The sequence below is a fragment of the Chelonia mydas genome, chromosome 23 (assembly GCF_015237465.2).
Source record: "Chelonia mydas isolate rCheMyd1 chromosome 23, rCheMyd1.pri.v2, whole genome shotgun sequence".
NCBI classification, from domain to species: Eukaryota; Metazoa; Chordata; order Testudines; family Cheloniidae; genus Chelonia; species Chelonia mydas.
This window is the reverse complement of record NC_051263.2, coordinates 18,739,661-18,762,275: the sequence shown is the minus strand read 5'-3', so window position 1 is coordinate 18,762,275 and position 22,615 is coordinate 18,739,661. Positions and strand designations below refer to the sequence as shown.

The 22,615-nt window shown below is 57.9% G+C and overlaps 1 protein-coding gene across 4 annotated transcripts; it reads left to right on the top strand.

Moving 5' to 3' along the window:
* The first annotated feature begins 1,343 nt into the window (after positions 1–1,343).
* Positions 1,344–22,020, top strand: FAM120C (family with sequence similarity 120C). 4 transcript variants are annotated; one of them, XM_043534317.1, is made up of 17 exons: positions 1,344–1,793; positions 1,827–2,376; positions 4,494–4,740; positions 7,968–8,089; positions 8,683–8,811; positions 9,222–9,324; positions 9,715–9,800; positions 10,136–10,443; positions 10,776–11,055; positions 11,190–11,361; positions 11,742–11,991; positions 12,291–12,405; positions 13,759–13,968; positions 14,301–14,502; positions 14,981–15,119; positions 15,494–15,551; positions 15,792–22,020. In XM_043534317.1, exons 1-17 carry the CDS (start codon positions 1,519–1,521, stop codon positions 16,029–16,031), a joined length of 3,486 nt encoding a protein of 1,161 aa, XP_043390252.1. In that variant the 5' UTR covers positions 1,344–1,518; the 3' UTR covers positions 16,032–22,020. The 4 variants fall into 4 exon arrangements, with proteins under 4 accessions (XP_043390252.1, XP_043390253.1, XP_037744443.1 ...); XM_037888515.2 differs by having other exon boundaries at positions 1,345–2,376; positions 7,968–8,050; XM_037888514.2 differs by having other exon boundaries at positions 1,345–2,376.
* Positions 22,021–22,615: the final 595 nt, after the last annotated feature.

Below are 22,615 nucleotides of genomic sequence, written 5' to 3'. Positions count from 1 at the left end.
GGCTGAGCACACGGGAAAACAATCAATCCGCTCAGCTGTGACTGGCCGGACTCACTTGTAATGCGGACGTAGCGGGCTGTGAAGCACAGACGCGCAGCCCCAGGCCTGCGGCTTCTCGGCCAGGCCCGGTGCCGAGCTGGTGCGGAGCGGCCTCGCCCTGTGGACGCAAACAATGCTGCTGTGAGCCCAGCCCGAGGCCCCGGTGCCTAAATCGAGACCCCCCCCCCCCCGCTTTCCAGAGAGGATTCTGGGTAATGTCAGTGAGGCCCCTCCCCCTGTTCTCTGAGAGGATTCTGGGTAATGTCAGTGAGGCCCCTCCCCCTGTTCTCTGAGAGGATTCTGGGTAATGTCAATGAGGCCCCTCCCCCTGTTCTCTGAGAGGATTCTGGGTAATGTCAGTGAGGCCCCTCCCCCTGTTCTCTGAGAGGATTCTGGGTAATGTCAATGAGGCCCCTCCCCCTGTTCTCTGAGAGGATTCTGGGTAATGTCAATGAGGCCCCTCCCCCTGTTCTCTGAGAGGATTCTGGGTAATGTCAGTGAGGCCCCTCCCCCTGTTCTCTGAGAGGATTCTGGGTAATGTCAATGAGGCCCCTCCCCCTGTTCTCTGAGAGGATTCTGGGTAACGTCAGTGAGGCCCCTCCCCCTGTTCTCTGAGAGGATTCTGGGTAATATAATCCCCACCCTTTTCCCCTCAGCTCTCTGGGGTAAGGAGGCTACTGTGAACTGTAGGCTGCTGGGAGTGGGGAGGCTACTGGACTACAACTCCCAGCATGGCCTGGGGCTAGGAAGCAGGGTGGGCAAAGGTGGCTGAGGGCCGCAATGGCCGCTGGGAGTTGTAGTCCTTGCCGGTCACTCCCATGTGGAGACTAGACCTTCCATGAGGCTTTGCGACGGACAAGATGGTGTTCTGCGAGCCGCACTACAACTCCCATGATCCCTTGGGAGAGACTCGGCACCAGGCAAGATGGCGACCGTAGGGCTCACTGTAGCCTGGGAGCTGGGCACTGCAACTCCCATGAGGCCATATGCCGCCCTGCGAGATGCACCGGACAACATGGCGGAGAAGGGGCTGCCCGTCTCGCTCGGGCTGTCGGGAGTCGTAGTCCGAGCTCTCCCGCGCCCTCCGTGGTAACGGGGCTGCCCCGGCGGAGATGACTACAACTCCCATGAGCCCGCGCGCAGGCGGCCCGGACAACATGGCGGGAGGGCGCCGCTCTTCCCGCAGGGCCTGCCGGAACTTGTAGTCCAGATCCCTCCACCCGTCCATGGGTTCTAAGGGGCGCAGCCTGAGGGAGTAAACTACAACTCCCGACGTGCCCCGCGGCCGGGCGGGGGGAGGGGCTGGCAGGGAGGCGGAGAAGGAGAAGAAAGCTACAACATGGCGGCCACGGCCGCCCCAAAGCTCTGGGCGCTGTGAGGGGGGGGGCGGGGACGAGCCCAGGAGCCAGCCCCCGACGAGGGGAGGGGGGGGTCGGTCCAGCCCCCCCTCGCCCTGACCCCAAAGTGGGGCCCACCGCGATGGGGGTCCAGGGCTTCCAGGAGTTCGTGGAGAAGCGGTGCCCGGGTGCCGTGGTGCCCGTCGACCTGCTTAAGCTGGCCCGGGCGGCGGGGGTCCGTGGGGGGCCCCCCTACTGCAGCCTGGCCGGCTACCTCCAGCCGCTGCCCGGGCCCTACCCGCCGCCTCTCGCGACCCACTCCCAGCATGCTCCGGGGCTGGCGACGGTGGCTCATTCCCAGCATGCTCCGGGGCTGGCGACGGTGGCTCATTCCCAGCATGCTCCGGGGCTGGCGACAGTGGCGGCCCACTCCCAGCATGCTCCGGGGCTGGCGGCCCACTCCCAGCATGCTCCGGGGCTGGCGACGGTGGCGGCCCACTCCCAGCATGCTCCGGGGCTGGCGACGGTGGCGGCCCACTCCCAGCATGCTCCGGGGCTGGCGACGGTGGCGGCCCACTCCCAGCATGCTCCGGGGCTGGCGACGGTGGCGGCTCACTCCCAGCATGCTCCGGGGCTGACGTCGGCCTGCCCGGCCCGGCTGCTGGTGGACGCGGACTCGGCCCTGCAGCGGCTGTATGGCGGCTACCAGACAGACTGGGTGTGCGGTGGCCAGTGGAACGCCATGGTGGGCTACCTGGCGGCCCTGTCCCAGGCCTGCCTCTACCAGGGCGGGCTGGAGCTGGCAGTCATCTTCAACGGCGGGCTGGGCAAGGAGCGGCTGCCCGAGTGGGGCCGCAAGGCCCAGGCCGAGCGGCAGACGGCCCAGCTCATCGCTGGCCACGTGGGCAACAAGGGCACGCCGCCCCCCCGGGCCTGGTTCCTGCCCCCTGCCTGCCTGGGGCACTGTGTCCGCCTGGCCATGATCCGCTTCCGGGTCAAGGTAGGAGAGGGCGGCTGTGCACCTTCCCCCCATGTCTGTGCATCCAACACCTCTGCTTGGCGCCCTCTGACTGTGCCTACTCACGCGTGCCCCTTGCCCTTCCAACCTATGGCCCCTTCTGCCCTGCATGAGCCCCACTCCCTGCGGTCTGAGCCGTAACCCTAACTTCTCTGCTGCCTCCGTACTCTGTCGTTCTCTTTCGTCTCCTCTCCCAACCGGCTGGGCCACCTGGCTGTGTGATTGTTCCTCAGAGGTGGCTGCATCCCAGCACCGGGCAAGCCCTCCCTATGTGGGGTTGTGTGCAGTGTTCCCCAGCTGCCACTGCACCTCAGTGTTGGGCAAGCCCTCTCTGTGTGGCGTTATATGTGGCTTTTCCCCAGGTGCCCTGCCCCAGAGGTGGCTGCATCTCAGTGCTGGGTGACTCATATTCATTGTGTCTGTTGGATTTCTCTCTCTCCATCGTTAGCAGTGGTTCTTTTTTGACCTTTAATGTGGGCTCCTGGTACCCAAGTGCTGGATGTGGTAGAAACAGCTTGATAAGAAAGGGTACTTACAGGGCTAGCTGCATCGTCCGCCCTTGAGCTGTGGTGCCAGGGGAACACTCTGTGCCAGACAAAGTGGAGAAAAAGGACAGGGGGGTCGTGGGGGAGAAGCAACTGAACGGGAGCTCCCGGTGCGAGGCCGGGGCTGAAAGGGCTAAGGCCCTCCTGGGAGGTATAAACCGGGAAATCTCAAGGTGGAGCAGAGAGGTGATTTCACCCTGGATTCAGCCCTGGTGCGACTGTTGCTGGGATCCCGCGTCCAGTTCTGGTGTCTGGAATTCAAGGAGGCTGTTGATCAGTTGAAGAGGGGCCGGAGAAGAGCCAGGAGAACGATTTAAAGGGTTAGAAAACGGGCCCGAGAGAGACACCAGGAGCTCGATCTATTGAAGTCCACAAAGGGGAGGTGAAGGGGTGATGTGATCCCAGTCTCTAAACACCTCTGGGGGGACCAAACATTTACTAATGGGCTCACCAGTCTAATAGTGGAAGCTTGAACACAAGCTCGTGGCTGGAAATTGAAGCTAAACAAATCCTGCCTGGAAATCAGGTGTTGATTTTGAACAGGGAGGGGCCCATTTCCCGGGGGACGTGTGGATTCTCCATTGAACTCAAGGACTTCCCATGGCCTGTGTGTAAAGCAGTGCCTGGGTTGGAGGGCGTCTCTGGTTGACACGATACGGCCAGCGCCCCGGAGCAGCTCGCGTGTTGGCAGTATGGGGCTGGGCAACCCTACTTTAATTAAAAGGAGGGAAGGAGCAGCCAGCAGTAGTGTTGTGGAATCATGCCAGCATCACAATCAAAGGGAGGTGGGGGACAAGCAAGTGACGGTGACGCTTCGAGGACAGGCAGCCGGAGCAGTTCTGGGTGGAGCTGCTTGTCCCATGCCCAAGTACAGCTCTGCCTCTGGATACGGGATGTGATCCACTCCCATGCTTCAGGGCTTCACCACCTGAGGTCAGGAAGGAAGGTTCCATCTCTCCCCAATGCAGAACTGTAGTTTCTCTGCCCTCCTCAGAAGCATCAGGGATCGGCTGCAGCTAGAGGCGTCGTGGGCCAGCGAGCCAGACCCCTCTGTCTAGTTTCCTGGTGGTGGGGGGTTGGGCCCCCTGGCCCAGGGTCGCCCAATGTGGAGTTGGCCTGATTAGCTCTGCCCCTGCCCTGGCTGATGGCTGGTACTGAGTCCCTGAGCCCTCAGGCAGAACCACGGGTTGTGCTGAGGGGGAGAGAGAAACCCAGCAAAGACCTGCCGCCTTCCTCCGCTCATTCCTCCGAGCCCAGAGATGGCACCTGCCAGTTGCACCCCCCAGTGTGCTGCGGTGTTCCCTCCTTCCTTCCTCTGCAGGGGGCTTTGTCCCCCACTCCTTCCCCCATACAGGGTCCCCCGTTCCCTCTCTACAGCGGGGGGCCCTGTGTGTGCCCCATTCCCTCCTCCCCCTATACCAGGGCCCTCCATTTCTCCCTCCCCCATACCAGGGCCCCTCATATCCCCATCTCTATGGTGGGGGGCTCTGTTTGGGCCCCATTCCTTCCCTTGTCTCACCAGCATCGAGCGTGACTGTCTTCTCCCGCCCGCAGGTCTTCCAGAGCCTGGAGGACCATCACCTGGAGGTGGTGTCCTTCTTCCGGGAGCGTGGCTTCCACGGGCTGCTGGCCCACGACTCGGAGTTCGCCCTGGCCAGCCTGCCCTGCTACTTCAGTGCCCACGCCCTGAAGCTGAGCTGGAACGGCAAGAGCCTCACCACCAATCAGTTCCTCATGCACCAGGTGGCCAAGCAGCTGGGCCTGAAGGTCTCCAGCTTCCCCATCTTCGCCGCCCTGCTGGGTAGGGGCAGCCAGGCAAACAGCTGGGGCCTGTGTGGGGCAGGCACACAGAGCTGAGGGGGGCAGGGGGCAGCAGGGACCTCCCCCCTGCAGGCTCAGCCCCTCCAGCCGGGGTCTGCATCGGGCAGGGACACACCCCGGGCTCAGCTCCTCTAGCCGGGGGACGGACACGCAGGTCCCTCTGGGAGAGGGAGTCCGTGCCTGGGATCGAGGGGTCCGTGGCGCTGGCGAAGCCGCGCTCTGGGGAGTCTGGGAAGCAGCCCTGTTCCTCCCGGCTGGGGGAGCCACTCCCCACCCCACCACCATAGAGAGACGGCTCGAGCGACTGGCGGCGAGGGCAGTCTCTCTAGCCGGGTCTCTGTGGCGTGGGGGAGGTGCTCTGGGGTCGGGGAGCACACGAGGGGCTGGGGGACCGCTCTGGGCAGGGTCTTGGTGCTCTTTGGAGGACACCTGCTGGGGTGGGGGAGATTTGGGGACCTCTCTAGGCAGCCTCTCTATGGTAAAGTACCACCCTCTAGGCAAGCACTCTGTGGTCAGTGAGCACGTGGGGGGGGATTGGGAATTACTCTCTAGGCAAGGCCTTTGCTGACCATTCTAGCCAGGAACTCTATGGGTTGAAACACGTTGGGGGAGGAGGGGCTACTCTCTGGGCAGGGTCTCTATGGTCAGGGAGGACATGAGGGGCTGGGGACTACCCTAGTCAGGGTCTCTATGATCAGAATGGCACCTTAGAGACTAACCAATTTATTTGAGCATAAGCTTTCGTGAGCTACAGCTCACTTCATCGGATGCATACTGTGGAAAGTGTAGAAGATCTTTTTATACACACAAAGCATGAAAAAATACCTCCCCCCACCTCACTCTCCTGTTGGTAATAGCTTATCCAAAGTGACCACTCTCCTTACAATGTGTATGATAATCAAGGTGGGCCATTTCCAGCACAAATCCAGGGTTTAACAAGAATGTCGGGGGGGGGGGGGGTAGGAAAAAACAAGGGGAAATAGGCTACCTTGCATAATGACTTAGCCACTCCCAGTCTCTATTCAAGCCTAAGTTAATTGTATCCAATTTGCAAATGAATTCCAATTCAGCAGTCTCTCGCTGGAGTCTGGATTTGAAGTTTTTTTGTTGTAATATCGCAACTTTCATGTCTGTAATCGCGTGACCAGAGAGATTGAAGTGTTCTCCGACTGGTTTATGAGTGTTATAATTCTTGACATCTGATTTGTGTCCATTTATTCTTTTACGTAGAGACTGTCCAGTTTGGCCAATGTACATGGCAGAGGGGCATTGCTGGCACATGATGGCATATATCACATTGGTGGATGTGCAGGTGAACGAGCCTCTGATAGTGTGGCTGATGTTATTAGGCCCTGTGATGGTGTCCCCTGAATAGATATGTGGGCACAGTTGGCAACGGGCTTTGTTGCAAGGATAGGTTCCTGGGTTAGCGGTTCTGTTGTGTGGTATGTGGTTGCTGGTGAGTATTTGTTTCAGGTTGGGGGGCTGTCTGTAGGCAAGGACTGGCCTGTCTCCCAAGATTTGTGAGAGTGTTGGGTCGTCCTTCAGGATAGGTTGTAGATCCTTAATAATGCGTTGGAGGGGTTTTAGTTGGGGGCTGAAGGTGACGGCTAGTGGCGTTCCGTTATTTTCTTTGTTAGGCCTGTCCTGTAGTAGGTGACTTCTGGGAACTCTTCTGGCTCTGTCAATCTGTTTCTTCACTTCCGCAGGTGGGTATTGTAGTTGTAAGAATGCTTGATAGAGATCTTGTAGGTGTTTGTCTCTGTCTGAGGGGTTGGAGCAAATGCGGTTGTATCGCAGAGCTTGGCTGTAGACAATGGACCGTGTGGTGTGGTCAGGGTGAAAGCTGGAGGCATGTAGGTAGGAATAGCGGTCAGTAGGTTTCCGGTATAGGGTGGTGTTTATGTGACCATCGTTTATTAGCACTGTAGAATGCTATCAAGCATTCTTACAACTACAACTAAAATCCCTCCAACGCATTATTAAGGATCTACAACCTATCCTGAAGGATGACCCAACACTCTCACAAATCTTGGGAGACAGGCCAGTCCTTGCCTACAGACAGCCCCCCAACCTGAAACAAATACTCACCAGCAACCACATACCACACAACAGAACCACTAACCCAGGAACCTATCCTTGCAACAAAGCCCGTTGCCAACTGTGCCCACATATCTATTCAGGGGACACCATCACAGGGCCTAATCACATCAGCCACACTATCAGAGGCTCGTTCACCTGCACATCCACCAATGTGATATATGCCATCATGTGCCAGCAATGCCCCTCTGCCATGTACACTGGTCAAACTGGACAGTCTCTACGTAAAAGAACAAATGGACACAAATCAGATGTCAAGAATTATAACATTCATAAACCAGTCGGAGAACACTTCAATCTCTCTGGTCACGCGATTACAGACATGAAAGTTGCGATATTACAACAAAAAAACTTCAAATCCAGACTCCAGCGAGAGACTGTTGAATTGGAATTAATTTGCAAATTGGATACAATTAACTTAGGCTTGAATAGAGACTGGGAGTGGCTAAGTCATTATGCAAGGTAGCCTATTTCCCTTTGTTTTTTCCTACCCCCCCCCCCCCCCGACGTTCTTGTTAAACCCTGGATTTGTGCTGGAAATGGTCCACCTTGATTATCATACACGTTGTAAGGAGAGTGATCACTTCAGATAAGCTATTACCAGCAGGAGAGTGGGGTGGGGGGAGGTATTTTTTCATGCTTTGTGTGTATAAAAAGATCTTCTACACTTTCCACAGTATGCATCCGATGAAGTGAGCTGTAGCTCACGAAAGCTCATGCTCAAATAAATTGGTTAGTCTCTAAGGTGCCACAAGTCCTCCTTTTCTTTTTGCGAATACAGACTAACACGGCTGTTACTCTGAAACCTATGATCAGAATGGAGCTGTGCGGGGGTTGGAATTGCATGAAGAAAGGGGATCGCTCAGAGGGGATCCCAAGAGAAAGAGGGGATACATTTATGCAAATGACAGCGCCTAGTCATCTAATAGTCAAATCAGGGCTGCCTCATTTGCATAAAAGCTCCAGTTTTCTGGCCCTCTGGCCTGAATCCTCCTCCAATCAGAAGGGTCTGTGACAGCCTCCCCTTTTCTCTTTGGGGCGGGGTGGGGGCACCAAATCCTTTTGGGGTGCAGTAACCAGGGACTGTGTTATTCCTGCCTCCCCCAGGTAACCACATCCTCCCGGACGAGGACCTGGCTGCTTTCCACTGGAGCTTGCTGGGGCCAGACCACCCACTGGCATCGCTCAAGGTAGCCTCACGGCCCCTGGCTCCACCCCGCAGCAGCCTGGTAGGGCTGGAACGAGCTTGGCCTTGTGGACAGGCATTGTGGGTTGGAGCAGAGGGGACTGAGCCAGGATTCCTGGCCCTAGGAGGGGAGTGGGGTCTAGTGGTTAGAGCAGGGGAGGCTGGGAGCCATTGTCGGGAAGAATCTCTATAGTTAGAAAATACATAGTTAGGCTGTTGACTCTGGGCAGGTGTCTATGATCGGGGAGCACACGGGGGGTCTGGGGACTCTCTGGGCAGGTGTCTATGATCGGGGAGCACACGGGGGGCCTGGGGACTCTCTGGGCAGGTGTCTATGATCGGGGAGCACACGGGGGGCCTGGGGACTCTCTGGGCTGGTGTCTATGATCGGGAGCACACGGGGGGCCTGGGGACTCTCTGGGCAGGTATCTGTGGTCGGGGAGCACGGGGGGCCTGGGGACTCTCTGGGCAGGTGTCTGTGGTCGTGGAGCACACAGGGGGCTGGGGACTCTCTGGGCAGGCTTTCTGGTCTGTGGTTGGGGATCACATGGGGGGTGATGGAGGGTGGGGTTTCCAGCCCGGCTGCCCATGGGGCGCCAGATGCTGAGCAATGTCTGTGTCTCCCTCCGTGCCCAGGTCCGAGCCCACCAGCTGGTGTTGCCCCCCTGCGACGTGGTGATCAAGGCTGTCTCGGAGTATGTCAGCGCCATCAAAGACCCCTACAACCTGGATGCCTTGGGGAGAGACGTCTTCAAACACTCTCAGGTGAGTTGGGAGGGGCCTGGCTTGCTGACTGGAGCTGCTGATCTGGTCCCCTGGCGTGCCGTGAGACCCCTCTAACCGAGATCGGGGGGGCCCTGGTGTGCCCTGGGCCGTGAGACCCCTCCGGCCAAGATCGGGGGCCCCTGGCATGCCGTGAGACCACTCTGAGCAAGATCGGGGTCCCCGGCACGCTGGCTTCTGCCCCATCTCTTTCGGGGTCTGACTCCCAAGCCCCACTGGGCTAACACTGCAGTCCTGTGTCGCTCTGTAGCGTCAGACGGGGCAGAGCAGCTCCTGCTTTTTGAGAGGGTGGGTTCGATTGCCGGGGTGGGGCTTAATGACGCAGCCCCAGTGTTGGGCCCCTCTTAGCCCTCAGTTCCCCAGCCAGTCTCGTGTCTGCTTTGCTCCCCCAGTCCAGGACGGAGGATAAGATCGAGCGCTTCAAGAAAGCCGTGAACTATTATTCGGTGACTGCCAAGATGCCACCGGCTCCTGTGGGCCCATCCTCGTTTGTACGTGAGTATCTGTCAGGGGCTGTTCCCCACAGCGCCCCCTGCTGGGAGAGGCTGGGGCTGGAGTAGCTGGGAGCCCCCCACACAGCCAGCACCCTGCCCCGCTCCCCACAGCGCCTCCTGCTCTAACCACTAGCCCCCACTCCCCTCCCAGAGCCAGGCAGAGAACCCGGGAGTGCTGGCTGCCCCCACTAACTGCTAGGCCCCACTCCCTTCCCAGAGCAAGGCAGAGAACCCAGGAGTGCTGGCTGCCCCCCGCTAACCCCCACTCCCCTCCCAGAGCCAGGCAGAGAACCCAGGAGTCCTGGCCGCCCCCCGCTAACCACTAGGCCCCGCTCCCCTCCGCATGCTGAGCTGGTTTTGACGCCAATGCCAGCCCCGCTCTGTGTCTCAGTGCCAGGCTATGGATCCAACCACTTCGGAGGAGCAGCCCCTGCACAGCACAGCCCGGTGGGATCCCTCCCCATGGGGAAGCCGATGGTATGTTCCAGTCTGGGGTGGGGAATGGGATTGGGGTCTCTGGAGTCAGTGGGTTGAAGTGGGGGTGGGGCAGGCTGGGAGCCAGGACTCCTGGGTTCTCTCTCCCACTCTGGGAGGGGAGTGGGGTCTGGTGGTTAGAGCAGCGGGGCTGGGAGCCAGGACTCCTTGGTTCTCTCCCCAGCTCTGGGAGGGGAGCGGGATCTGGTGGTTAGAGCGAGGGGGGGGGGGTTGGAGCCAGGATGCCTGGGTTCTCCTCGCTCTATCAGGGGAGTGGGGTCTGCCACTTTTTGCTCACCTCTCTCTCTCTCTCTCTCTCTCTCTGCCTCCCTCCCCAGTTCCCCCACCACCTGGGGCCAAAGATGCAGTACCAGCCGCCGGCCCCTCCCTCCTCCTCCTCCTCGGCTGCCTCCTTCCCCCCGGGCCCCAGTGCCAGCCTCCTCTTCTCCCCACACCCGCTCGGAGACATGCCCCCCTTTAACGAGGACCCCATCCTGAAGGGCGGCGAGTTCAACAGCTGGCCCAGCGCCTACGACGCCAAGTTCCCCCACCACCACCGGGGCCCCAAGCCCTCCCCTTCCTCCGGGCCAGCCTCCTCTCCCTCCTCCTCCTCCGATGGCGAAGAGCACAACGGGGGCAGTGCCAAGTGAGTGCGGGCTAGTGGTTAGAGCCAGGTTGGCAGGAGCCAGGACTCCTGGGTTCTCTCCCCAGCTCTGGGAGGGGAGTAGGGTCTGGGGGTTGGTGCAGGGAGGCTGGGATCCAGGACGCTTGTGTTCTTTCCCTGGCTCTGGGAGGGGAGTGGGGTCTGGTGGTTAGAGCAGGGGGAGTGGGAAGCCAGGACTCCTGGGTTCTCTCCCTGGCTCTGGGAGGGGAGTGGGATCTACTGGTTAGAGAAGGGGGAGTTGGGAGCCAGGCTGGGTTGTCTTCCTGGCTCTGAGAGGGGCGTGACTCACCACCTTCCCCATGTCTCCTCCCCAGCCACATCTCCGAGGTGCTGCAGCCCAAGTCTGGCTGGGAGGGGCCCGGTGCCGAGAAGCTGAGCCGGGGCTGGGGGCAGGCGGGGGGCTCCGGCGACACCGACGGGCCCCTGGCTGGGCCTGAGCCCTCCATCCCCTCGCTGCTTTCCATGGCCACCCGCAACCACATGGACATAACCACCCCCCCGTTGCCCCCTGTCGCTCCTGAGGTCCTGCGGGTTGCTGAGCACCGGCATCGACGTGGCCTCATGTACCCTTCCATCTACCATGTTCTTACCAAGGTGAGCCTGGCACCAGGACTCCTGGGTTCTCCACCTGGCTCTGGGAGGGGAGTGGGGTCTGGTGAGTTAGAGCTGGGGGTGCTGGGAGCCAGGACTCCTGGGTTCTCACTCCCTCTCCTGACGTTCCGGTGTAGGGCGAGATCAAGCTCCCGGTGTGCATCGAGGATGAGTGTAATACTGAGTTGCCTCCAGCCGCCGTCCTCTTCCGCGGCGCCCGCCAGCATATCTATGGGGTGCTGTTTGGCGTGGCTGAGAACCAGCGCCGGGTGGAGCGCCTGGCCATCCGCCGCCGCATCCCCACGGAAGGTAGGGGCCCCCGTGGCAGAGAGCTGTAGCCTCCGGACACCTGGGTTCTGTCCCCAGCTCTGAGAGAGGAGGGGTCTAGTGGTTAGAGCAGTGGGGGCTGGGAGCCAGGACTCCTGGGTTCTTTCCCCAGCTCTGAGAGGGGAGTGGGATCTGGTGGTTGGCAGGGGGGACTGGGAACCAGGATTCCTGGGTTCTCTTCTTGGCTCTGGGAGGGGAGTGGGGTCTAGTGGGTTGGAGCAGGGAGCCAGGACTCCTGGGTTCTTTCCCCGGCTCTGAGAGGGGAGTGGGGTTCAGTGGTCGGGAGGGGCTGGGAGCCAGGACTCCTGGGTTCTCTCCCCAGCCAGGAGAACCTGAAGCTTCCCCCTCTCATTGCCCCTCAGTGCCACCTGTGATCATCAAGGAGTGGGCGGCGTACAAGGGGAAGTCCCCACAGACGCCAGAGCTGGTCTCGGCCCTGGCCTTCCGCGAGTGGACCTGCCCCAACCTGCGGAAGCTGTGGCTGGGGAAGGCGGTGGAGGACAAGAACCGGCGCATGAGGGCCTTCCTGGCCTGCCTGCGGGCCGACACGCCCGGCATGTTGAACCCCGCCAACGTACCCACGCACCTGCTGCTGATGTGCTGCGTGCTACGGTGAGCGGGGGCAGGGCGGGGTGTGTGGGGTGACGAGCGACACAACCAGGCCCCCACTCTCACCACTAGACCCCACTCCCCTCCCAAAGCCAGGGAGAGAACCCAGGAGTCTTGGCTCCCAGCCCCCCTGCTCTCACCACTAAACCCCACTCCCCTCCCAGAGCCAGGAGAGAACCCAGGAGTCCTGGCTCCCAGCCCCGCTGCTCTAACCACCAGCCCCCCGACCCTTAGCTGGGGCGAGCTGCTCCGTGTGGGCATGCCAGGCCTGGCCGGGTTCACGCTCTCTCTTCCGTTTGCAGTTACATGATCCAGTGGCCTGGAGGGAGGATCCTTCATAGGCACGAGCTGGACGTGTTCCTGGCTCAGGCGGTTTCTTCTCAGCTCTACGAGCCGGATCATCTGCAGGAGCTGAAGGTAGGGGGCTGCTGCGACGTTCCCCGGGGCACAAGCAGCCGTGTCTCCTCACTTCTCCAGCCTGGGGTGCCTCGCACCCCGCTTCGCTGTGACAACAACTGCTCCTGGCCGGCCCACGCAGCCACCCGCCTCGGCGTCACTGCCTGCTGAGTTACACCAATGCTCCGGCTGGTCCCTCACCGACTACTCCCAGCCCCAGACCTTCCCCAGGACGGTGCGTCTCGTCCTGCCCTGTCTCTCCCAGACAATGCAGGCTCCTCAAAGGAAACTGACCTGCCTGGACCCCATTCTCTCCGGTGGAGGTTCCCAAACATGCTGGGGTAGAGAAAAGAATCCAAGAAGTTGATTAACCCCAGGCAGAAAGATTTGAAGTGATGACAGGTGGGGAGACGTGAAAGTCACACTGGGTCCCAAAGAAAATAAAAGGAGAGAAGATACAAACTGGTACCTAACGTAACAAGCTAGGGGAACTTCAAAGCAAAAAGGTTTCTCTCCCTATAAGGAGCCCACTGGCTCGATCTTTCTGCCAGGACCCCAGCCCCAGTTCAGCGATGCTTCATTTGTCTTTCAAATGGGGCTGCTGCTGTGAGTAGAGATGAGGGGAGAACATGATTTGGAGTCCTCTGTTTCCATTCGTATACCCCTCTCCCTTCCTTGAGGATTGTCTCCAGCTGGGGCGCAGGCGACAGCCAGTCTGTGGGCTGGGAAACCCCAGCCGTATCTTTGCCAATGTGTAAAGTTCTTGCTCGCACCCTTCTTCCCGCCAAAGATTGGCCTCTTACCCAGGTGATAGTCTGCTTTATTACGCTGCCACCTGGCTGGGCCGTTAGTGCGTCCCTTGTCTCTGAAGAACTGGTTTGTGCCTGCATGTCACAGCGATGTTATACAGTGGAGTCTCATAACTTGCCATACAACATCCATAGAATATACACATATTTTACCGGGACAATAATGTTCAGAAGATTGAGTTGTCAGATGATACCTCACAAGGCACGTTTTGTACACAGTTTATCCTAGTCTGTAAAAGCGGTGAATATGGGGTATAGTTGGTGACAGCCAGCACTGGTGCTGTTTGGGAGAAAGGTGAATGGGAGCGGGATGCAGTGGTTAGTATAGGGAGTCTAGCAGCCAGGACTCCTGGGTTCTCTCTCCAGCTCTCACCGGAGAATGGGCAGGAGTTATTCCTTTACTAGATTAAAAACTGCTGATCTGCTCTGTTCCCCAGCTGCCCACATCTCAACGCCGGGTGAGCCTCCCCATGCAGTGTTATGTGTGGCTGTTCCCCAGCTGCCCTGCCCCAGAAGTGGCTGCACTCCTTCCTAAGTTAAAGTGATGGGAATGGTTCCCTTGCAGATCGAGAAGCTGGATGCCCGGGGCGTGCAACTGGCAGCCCTTTTCATGAGTGGAGTAGATACGGCTCTGTTTGCCAACGACGCCTGTGGGCAGCCGGTGCCCTGGGAACACTGCTGCCCCTGGATCTACTTCGATGGCAAACTCTTCCAGAGCAAGCTCATCAAAGCCACCCGTGACAGGGCTCCCCTCATTGATCTGTGTGACGGACAGGTACAGGGCAGGACACCTGGGTTCTCTCCCTGCCTCTGGGATGGGGGGTGGGGTCTAGTGGGTTAGAGCGGAGGGCCTGGGAGCCAGAACTCCTGGATTCTATCCCCGGTTCAGGGAGAGGAGGGGAGGGAGGGTCTAGTGGGTTAGAGCGGTGGGGCTGGGAGCCAGGACTCCTGGGTTCTATCCCTGTCTCTGCGGGGGAGAGTGGGGGAGGGGGTTTGAGAGGCTGCTCCTCTTGGTCTGGAAGTACCTGGATGTTCTGACATTGGGGCGGGCTGTGGGGGAGGGGCAGGAATGTGGGGGATGAAGTCAGCTGGATTCATCTCCCCCAGACGGAGCAGGCGGCCAAAGTGGAGAGGATGAGACAGAGCATCCTGGAGGGCGTGAACTTCAACCGCCAGGCCCCGCCCCCTCTGCTCCCACCCCCTCCCTTTGTGCCTGCCATGGCTGCGCCCTTCTATTCGATGCCCCTCTACCCCCGCACCACGGGCTCTGCGCCGCTGCCACCCCCTGGGAGGAGCAGAGGGTTCACAGGTGAGAGATTGTGTATCCCCTGAGCCGTGTCCCTGCCCCTTTGCTCTGTGGCCTCACTCACCGCAGGGCATTGGTGGCAACGGTGGGATCCCCAGAGGGCTGGATTGTGTGCCCTCTTGAAGGCAGGTGTAGGGGAGGCCTCTTTTCTCCCCCCTCCAGTTGTACATATGTGGAGTGTGGGGAGCTGGTGGGGTGCTCCAGAGCAGTGGGGCATCATCCCATTGAGATGCTTCGGGGCAGATTCCCTCTGTCAGGGCTATCGGCTCAGGCTCTCTGAAGACTCAGGCAGGGATCGGTTATGCCAAGGGCAGTTCACACCTCTCCCAGTGACCGGCTCAGGCTCTCCGCAGGCTCATGCGGACCCTGTTTCTGACCTGAAAGATGATGTTCTGCTACTGTTCCATATCTGCTGGGGCCTGGACATGACCCTAGTGTCACCTGTCACTCATCTCCCCCCCCCTCGTCTCCGCTTCCCTAGGTCTCCACCCCATCCCGCCTCAGGGGGGCAAGCTGGAGATCGCCGGCATGGTCGTTGGCCAGTGGGCGGGCAGTAAGCCCTCGCGGGGGCGGGGCTCCTTTGGGATGCAGGTGGTGTCTGTCGGGGGGCCAGGCAAGGGGTAAGTATCACAGCACTGCTGAGGGGTGGGCTGGAGAGAGGTTTTGCTGGCTGCTGGGGGCCAGCATCTTCTCCTTGGGTCATCTCTGCACTGGGCGAGTCATTTGTGTGTGGCGTTCTGTGCAGCTGTTCGCCAGCCGCCCCGCCCCAGAGACGGCTGCATCTCCACTTTGGCGAACCATCCCTGTTCTCATGAATTATGCTTAGTATTATTTGTAATTATTAGAACTATTAATGACCATTGTTGTTCATCCTCGTTAACGTCACCATGGTTATTAGGCCTATTACTTAATTACTCTTATTACGGGGGCGTCAGTGTAACAACCCTGCTGCTAGCTCATCGGTATTATTGTTCTCCGCCCTGTTCCACCCCAGACGCAGTCGAGACGGGTCTGGAAAACTCCCCAAAGGAAACAAGAAACTGAGCAAGCAGGTATGTGTTTCTGCTTTTCCCTCAGCCCCACTGGTCTGGACCCTCCCCCCAATCAAGGAGAGACCCCAGCCCTTCTCCGTGCCCCCCATCCCTCCACAGCTGGGTTGCTGTCCCCATGTAGCGTTATGTGCGGCCGTTCCCCAGCTGCCCCGCCCCAGAGCTGGCTGCATCTTAGCACCGGGCATACTGGGATGGGATTCCAGCGGGTGTCCGATTACGTTGCACTTCTCTTCTCCACAGGGCTCATTGGAGGGAGCAGCCAAAGCAGCGGAGTTGCAGAGCGGGCAGTCCCCGTCGCAGGTGAACGGGGATGAGGATTCGGGGGGCGGTCCCTGCCCCCCAGCCCCATTACAATGTGCCTTAGCCAGAGACGCTGATCCCTGCAGTGACGAGGGCCAGTACTGCGGGCGGCTGGCCCAGGAGGTGGATCGCGGCCCCGACACCAAGCTGCCCCTCCCAGCTCTGCAGAAGGAAGAGTGATGGGGACCTGATTCGGGGATGGGTGGGGCTTTCCGGGGGGGCGGGGCCCGGAGTGTGAAAGCCTCAGGGTACCGTGAGGACAGTGGGGTTGGAAAGGCAGCACCCCAGTGCATTGTGGGGGATCGTCCCCTAATTAAAGGGGTGATCGCCTACAGCGCCCCAGTGCATTGTGGGAGGATATGTACCTGTTTCCCTACCCCCGCCCCCTCCTGGCACTGACCCCCCCCCCCCCCCATCGGGTCCGCAACATGGCGTATTTTATTATTTTTTTATTTTAATATTTGTGGGGTGGGGAGCTGACGGTTTTTAGGGTTTTTAACATATTATACATAGCCCCTCCCTCGGCTCTTGCAGCAGGGGGCAGGGAGAAATGCTGTTAAATAAAGGGGGAGCCGTTAAAAGGAAGCCAGCCAGGATGAATCAAAGCGAGTGGGGAGGGGTGACATTTGGGGGCTCAACCCAGGCTGCTAAGGGGTCGTGGCGCCCCCTGCCCTACAACACGGTGTGCTCTATATGCCCCAGCACCCGCAGCCAGCTGAGGAGCGCATCAGTCATGCCCCTCGCTGCTCTGGGGGGAGCCCCAAAATGTCACGGGGGTGGGGACGCGGATTTCCCCAATATTTGGCGGGTGCAGATGCCCCCAGCCCGTGTTCATTTTGGGCAGCGCAGAGGTTCATACGTTACCCTGGGGGCGAGTTCGGGGCAGACGTGGTGACGGCAGAAATCCGCCCGGGCTTTGTACAGAGAGAAGAGAGATTATATTTACAGAGACAGATTCTATATAGAAACTACGTATCTCGGGGGGAGGGGGGGAATTCCCTTGTCCCCAGCCACAGCTCCAGAGCTGTCCACGTCGGACCCAGGGGGGCAGGGGCAGTCGGGGATCCCTCCAAAACCAGACAGGTCCCCCTTTGCTTCCGTGGAGTCCCCCGTCCTGGCTGCAGTTCCCAGCAGGACTGATCAATGGAGGATGGAGGAGGGGTTCAGGTTGGTGACCCATGGGGAGGGGTGGGCAGGGATATTGAGGCTGGGCGCTATTAGGGTTTCTGTCCCATGGGAGGAGAGTGCAGGGATTTGGAGGCTCACTGACCGGGGATGTATTGGTGCAGAGGGGGGGGACCCCTTTAAAGACCCATTAAAATCTGGACCATACAGGGTGGAAAATTTGAAGGTTTTGTGGACTATCCTACCCCCTACCCCGACTCTTAACTTCCGGCAGGGGGGCTGGTGGTGAATTCCTATCCTGGCCCCCCAGACGTGTATAAAAACTGGGCAGTGCGACTCCACACTTGGTCAATCCGCGCCCCTGTCGGCACGGGAAGGCTTGAATTCCCCTGTGCTGCGCGTGGCTCGGTGTGGTCCTGCATCCTTCATTTTCTGAGCACGTCACTTCCCTGGTAGCCCTGGCTGCCGCCCAGAAGCAGGGCAGAGACGGCCAGGCCGTGGGGATTTGGGGAACAGGGAGGGGGTGGGAAAGAGCCCAGATCTCGATAAAACTTATTTTCCCCTCCCCTCGGGGTTGGGGGGATGGGAGGAAATCTGAACACCCCCTTGTTTGATCGGGGCACTGAACCCTTTTAACTTGACTGATACGCCAGCAAAGACTCCGGAAAACTATCTCCGGACTCTGATTACTTGAGCTTTCGAACTGAGGCCAATTCAGAATCTCAACGCTCAGAAGACGCCTGCCCACCTGAGGCAGCTCATCGGCAGAGCGATCTTCGACGCACGCCACCACTTGGAGCCGTCACCCTGTAGTTTTTTTTATAACTTTAACCGTGTTTCAAAGTCAGACCTCAGATCAGGCCTCTCTGAATGTCTGGAGACAATCGGCTGTGTCTGCGAATCACAAGGAATTAATCTGAAGCGTTTGGGGTTGGGAATCTTCGGGGCAGACGCCTGGAGTTGCAATCACTTTTATTGCTGGAATAACCCCCCTTTTTGGGGGGAGGGGAGATATATGATTTGAAGGACACTCGGCATTTTACGGAACTTATCCCAATTCAGTGCAGCCATTTTTTCTCCTCTGAAATCCGGAAAATGAAACCCTAAATCACAGCCTCCCAAACTGCTTCCGCTAAACTCCCAGGGGGAAATTCTGAATCGCATCTGCCAGTCATTGGTGCTTTGGAAGATTTGTAGTTTTTGCCGTCCCAGAGATTTTAAACACGGAGACGCTTTGGGGTGCGGAGTAGAGCTGTGGAAATGATTTGAGAGGCGTAAGCAGCCCGCCGTGTTTGGAAGGTCTAGAGGGGACTGGATTCTGCTGGAGAATCTTTGGCAGTCACTGTACTACAGGGCTCTTCTTTAGTCTGGTGGGGAGAGGCTGACTGAAAAGCAAGAGGCAGGAGGCTGAAGGCAGACCAATACAAATTGAAAATAAGGGACCAATTCTTACCCGTCAAGGTGATGAATAGCTGGGACGAACTACCAATGGAAGTGGTGCGTTCTCCAGCTCTTGGGGTCTTGCCGTCCAGGCGAGATTAAGTGACATAAACTAAGCTGAAAACACAGAGATAAGCATCCTGCCTGGCGGGGATGAAGCAGTCTTGAATAGATCGGCGGAGAGTCACCTTTTAGATTTACACTGGAAATAAAATTAGGGCAAATCTGAACCTCGGATGGGGATTTGAACTGATCCGAGTTGGGGCTGCTGGCTTGGTTGGCTTTGCAAAAGCCCCTTTCTTGGCACCATTCGGTGGAATCATCGATTCCCCGCGCTGGAAATCACTTGTCCCCTTTGGAAAACCATGGTCAGTTTCTTCGCCTTTTCTGGATCTGCTTTGGGGGCTCAGTTCCCACCCACGGTGCCTTTCCTGATGTTGTGAGGTGCCCCGCAAAGCTGACCGGAGGTAAGAAGTTCCCCTTCTTTCACCGTTGGCATTCAAGAGGCCTCGACTGCCCCACCTAGCAAGGCACTGTTCAGCTTAGCTTGTCGAAGAACAGCTGAGGAGATGATTCGGGAATCCTGTTGTTGGAGGTTTTTAGGGACAGGTCAGACAAAACCCTGTCAGGGATGGTCTAGGTTTATTTGGTCCTGCCTCTGTGCCGAGAGCTGGACTGGACTACCTCTTGAGGTCCCTTCCGGCCCATGGAGTCGTCCTTGCTCCTGGCCTGGAAGACCCTGTGTTTCCATGTCCAAGGCTGGAACTCGAGTCTTGCGCAGGGCAGGGCGTTTGGTTTTGCAGAGCCCAAAGATGGCGGTTGGCCTAAAGGAGACTGAGCAGGTGTGAGGGGCCGCAGGGAATCCATTTAGGTGAGACGTGCCCAGATGATGCCAGCAGGCCTAGGCTGCAGTGGAAGATGAAACTTCCCCATTGCCAATCTGTCGATGCTCCGCGCAGCAGCTCCAAGCACCTTATCCAGGGTCCCGTCTCCAGCTGGGACTGGTCCCAGCTGCTTCAGAGAAGGTGGAAAAGCCCCAGACAAACCCATCAAAGCCCAGAGTCATGCGCGCGGGAAATTCCTGTTGGCTGAAGCATGTGCTTGGCTTGCTGCGGGCGTCGTGTCTGGCAGCCCAGGGCAGTGGAAACCAGCGGACAAAGGCAGGAGGAGAGGTATTTCCTCCCAGTTTCAGCCCCCCAGTGAGCGGTGGAATCGAGAGGACACACTCTCTCTCTCTCTCAGCTGTCAGGCTGGCTCCAGGAGTGACTGGTGAAAGCTGCTGGCCTCGTGTGTCAGAGCTCGGCTCGGCCGGTCGTTCATAAGAGCCTGGGATATGTTGGAGGCTTTGGGATTGTGCTGCTAAATTTCTCCATGGGTTTTTTTCCGTATCTAGGTGAAACATTTTATGACTAGCATGGAGCCCGTTTCCTCTGCTGGTGTCAGTTGGGGATTCCCACAGCTGGGGGCCTGGCCCCATTGACCCAACGGAGCTACGGCCCATTGACCCCAACTGGGGGTCTGGCCCCATTGACTCCATGGAGCGATGGATGATGGACCCTAGCTGGAGGTCTGGCCTCACTTACTGCACTGGAGTTACACCCATGTATCCCAGGTCGGGCTCTGGCCCATTACAGCTCTTTGTGTATTTAATCTGGGCAGCTTTTTCCCTTGTGAGCCGGAGAGGAGTGCGTGGGTTGGACCCTTGGCTTGGCCCCAGTCAGCAGCATCTGAATTAACCCTTCCGCTCCCGGATTACTGCTTTTGACTCTGATCCAGCGAAGCCCCGTGGACAAAGCCCACACCGAAGTGGAGTTTTCGGTTTCTTTTTCTTGCTGACTTGAAGCTTTAAAAGAGAACAAAAACCACAAAGAAGTTTGAACCAACCACCTGCAGTTCTCTTGACTTTTAAGCCAGCCAGCTTGCCATGGGCCAGGGTGTGGCTACTGATTTCCTACCTTTGGCCACTAAATCAACCGGCTGATGGAGTAAACTGGCCACTCCGACATTATTCTCCCACTCCTTGTCTGTGTGACTCGTATTAACTCTCCCGTGGATGTCTCAGTTTTCTCTCTGTGTCCCCTGTTGTGTGTCAGAAACTGGCCCCCGACCACTTTCTCTCGAATTTTCGTTCGACCCCCACCCAGGAGAGAGAATTTTCTCACAAATGAGACAAAACCTATCCTCGGGAATTGTTTGTGGCCGGCCGGGGGAAATTGCTCAGACCATGGGCTGGAATTGAGCCAGGCCAGCCTGGAGGCGAATATAAAGTCTGACGGCACAGCTCCGGCCCCAGCGTCCGAGACTCTGTGCTCAGATTAGCTGGCCTTTCAGCTCTCGCCGCTGCCCCAGCCGCACGTGAGAAGCAACTGGGCAACGAGCGACCCTGGTTTTTCAGTTTTAATCTAGTTAGTGGAATTCAGTAGAGCCAGGTCTGGGCACTAGCTGTTTCCTGATCTGTATTTCTGCTAACTAGGCCTGGTCCCCTTTCTGTTCCCCCGGCCTCCCTGCGTCATGGCATCTTTCTCCTGTTGATTTCTTTTGCTGTTGATTTAATTTAACTTTTTAAAATCAAACCCCATTGCCCTGCCTGCAGGGTAGAAAATCCTTTGGGTTTATACTGCTATTTACGGTTAAGGGTTTTTTTAAATAAGTTGTGTTGATGTTAAGAACTTTCCCTCCTCCCCTTTTTGAAATAAAATTATTTCAGTCTATCCATCCCCATACTATCTATCTATCTATCTATCTATCTAATACACTTTCTATCTGTCTGTCTCCTCACCTGGGGCATACACCTTTTTGACGATAGCCATAGCCCTTGTATGTTGCTACAAGCTTTTCTGGATAGAAACTAATGACTAGTGAGATTTTTTTTTAAATCAAACCTCAGAAGTCTCAATTGTATTTTTTTGGTTCTTAAATTGTAAACCAGCGGACTTTCCTTTCCACACTTTGCGCCCCCCCCCCCCCCCATCCTTCAAATAACTCTGAAGCTTCCGGTTTTTGTAACTGTATCTATCCATATATTTTTCTCTCCCCAAATTTTAAAATGCTTTTAGCATAAGAACCTAGGTTTGGGTTTTTTTTTTTTTTGTTTAAACCTAAAAGTATCTTTCACTGAAATGAGCAGTCGGGTTATTTTCTTCCTTGCGATCTTGTCAATTTACAGTTGTGTGTTATATTTACGAGGGGGAAAAAAATTCAAGTAAGAAATTTCATGGTTTTTGTTGTTAATCTTATCATTTAAATCCCCCCCACCCCCGTTTTTTTTAAAGCTACTGACACGTTTATTAGTGGATGGATAAATGTTACCTCTACTTCCCTTGCACCTCAGCCCTATGACTGTAAAAACCCTGTTGTCCCGCTAGCCCCAGATCCCACGACTTGCTCCCTAGTTTATCCATGTAAGTTGGGACGGGTCCCGCTTCGGCAGGAAAAGTGGCAGTGGTGGGGACGCGTGGGAAGGCTGCGTGGCGGAGGCGAAGCCGGCAGGGGCGATGTCTTTGGGAACGTGGTTCGCTTGGGTGGATCTGGGCGCGTGGTACGGTCAGCTGTGACCGTGGAGAGAGACTTACAGTACTTAATAAAAGTCTATTCTTTTAGTAAACCGCAGTTGAGCTGGATTATTCTTCTGAGCGGCCGCTGAAGGCAGGGGTCTGAGAGCCAGGACTCCTGGGTTCTCTCCCCTGCTCGGGGAGGGCAGTGGGGTCTAGTGAGTTAGAGCGGGGGTGGGCAGGGATCCAGGACTCCTGGGTTCTCTCCCTGGCCCCGGGAGGGCAGTGGGGTCCAGTGGGTTAGAGCGGGGGTGGGCAGGGAGCCAGGACTCCTGGGTTCTCTCCTCGGCTCCGGGAGGGCAGTGGGGTCTAGTGGGTTAGAGCGGGGGTGGGCAGGGATCCAGGACTCCTGGGTTCTCTCCCTGGCTCCGGGAGGGCAGTGGGGTCTAGTGGGTTAGAGCGGGGGTGGGCAGGGAGCCCGGACTCCTGGGTTCTCTCCCCGGCTCCGGGAGGGCAGTGGGGTCCAGTGGGTTAGAGCGGGGGTGGGCAGGGAGCCAGGACTCCTGGGTTCTCTCCCTGGCTCCGGGAGGGCAGTGGGGTCTAGTGGGTTAGAGCGGGGGTGGGCTGGGAGCCAGGACTCCTGGGTTCTCTCCCTGGCTCCGGGAGGGCAGTGGGGTCCAATGGGTTAGAGCGGGGGTGGGCAGGGAG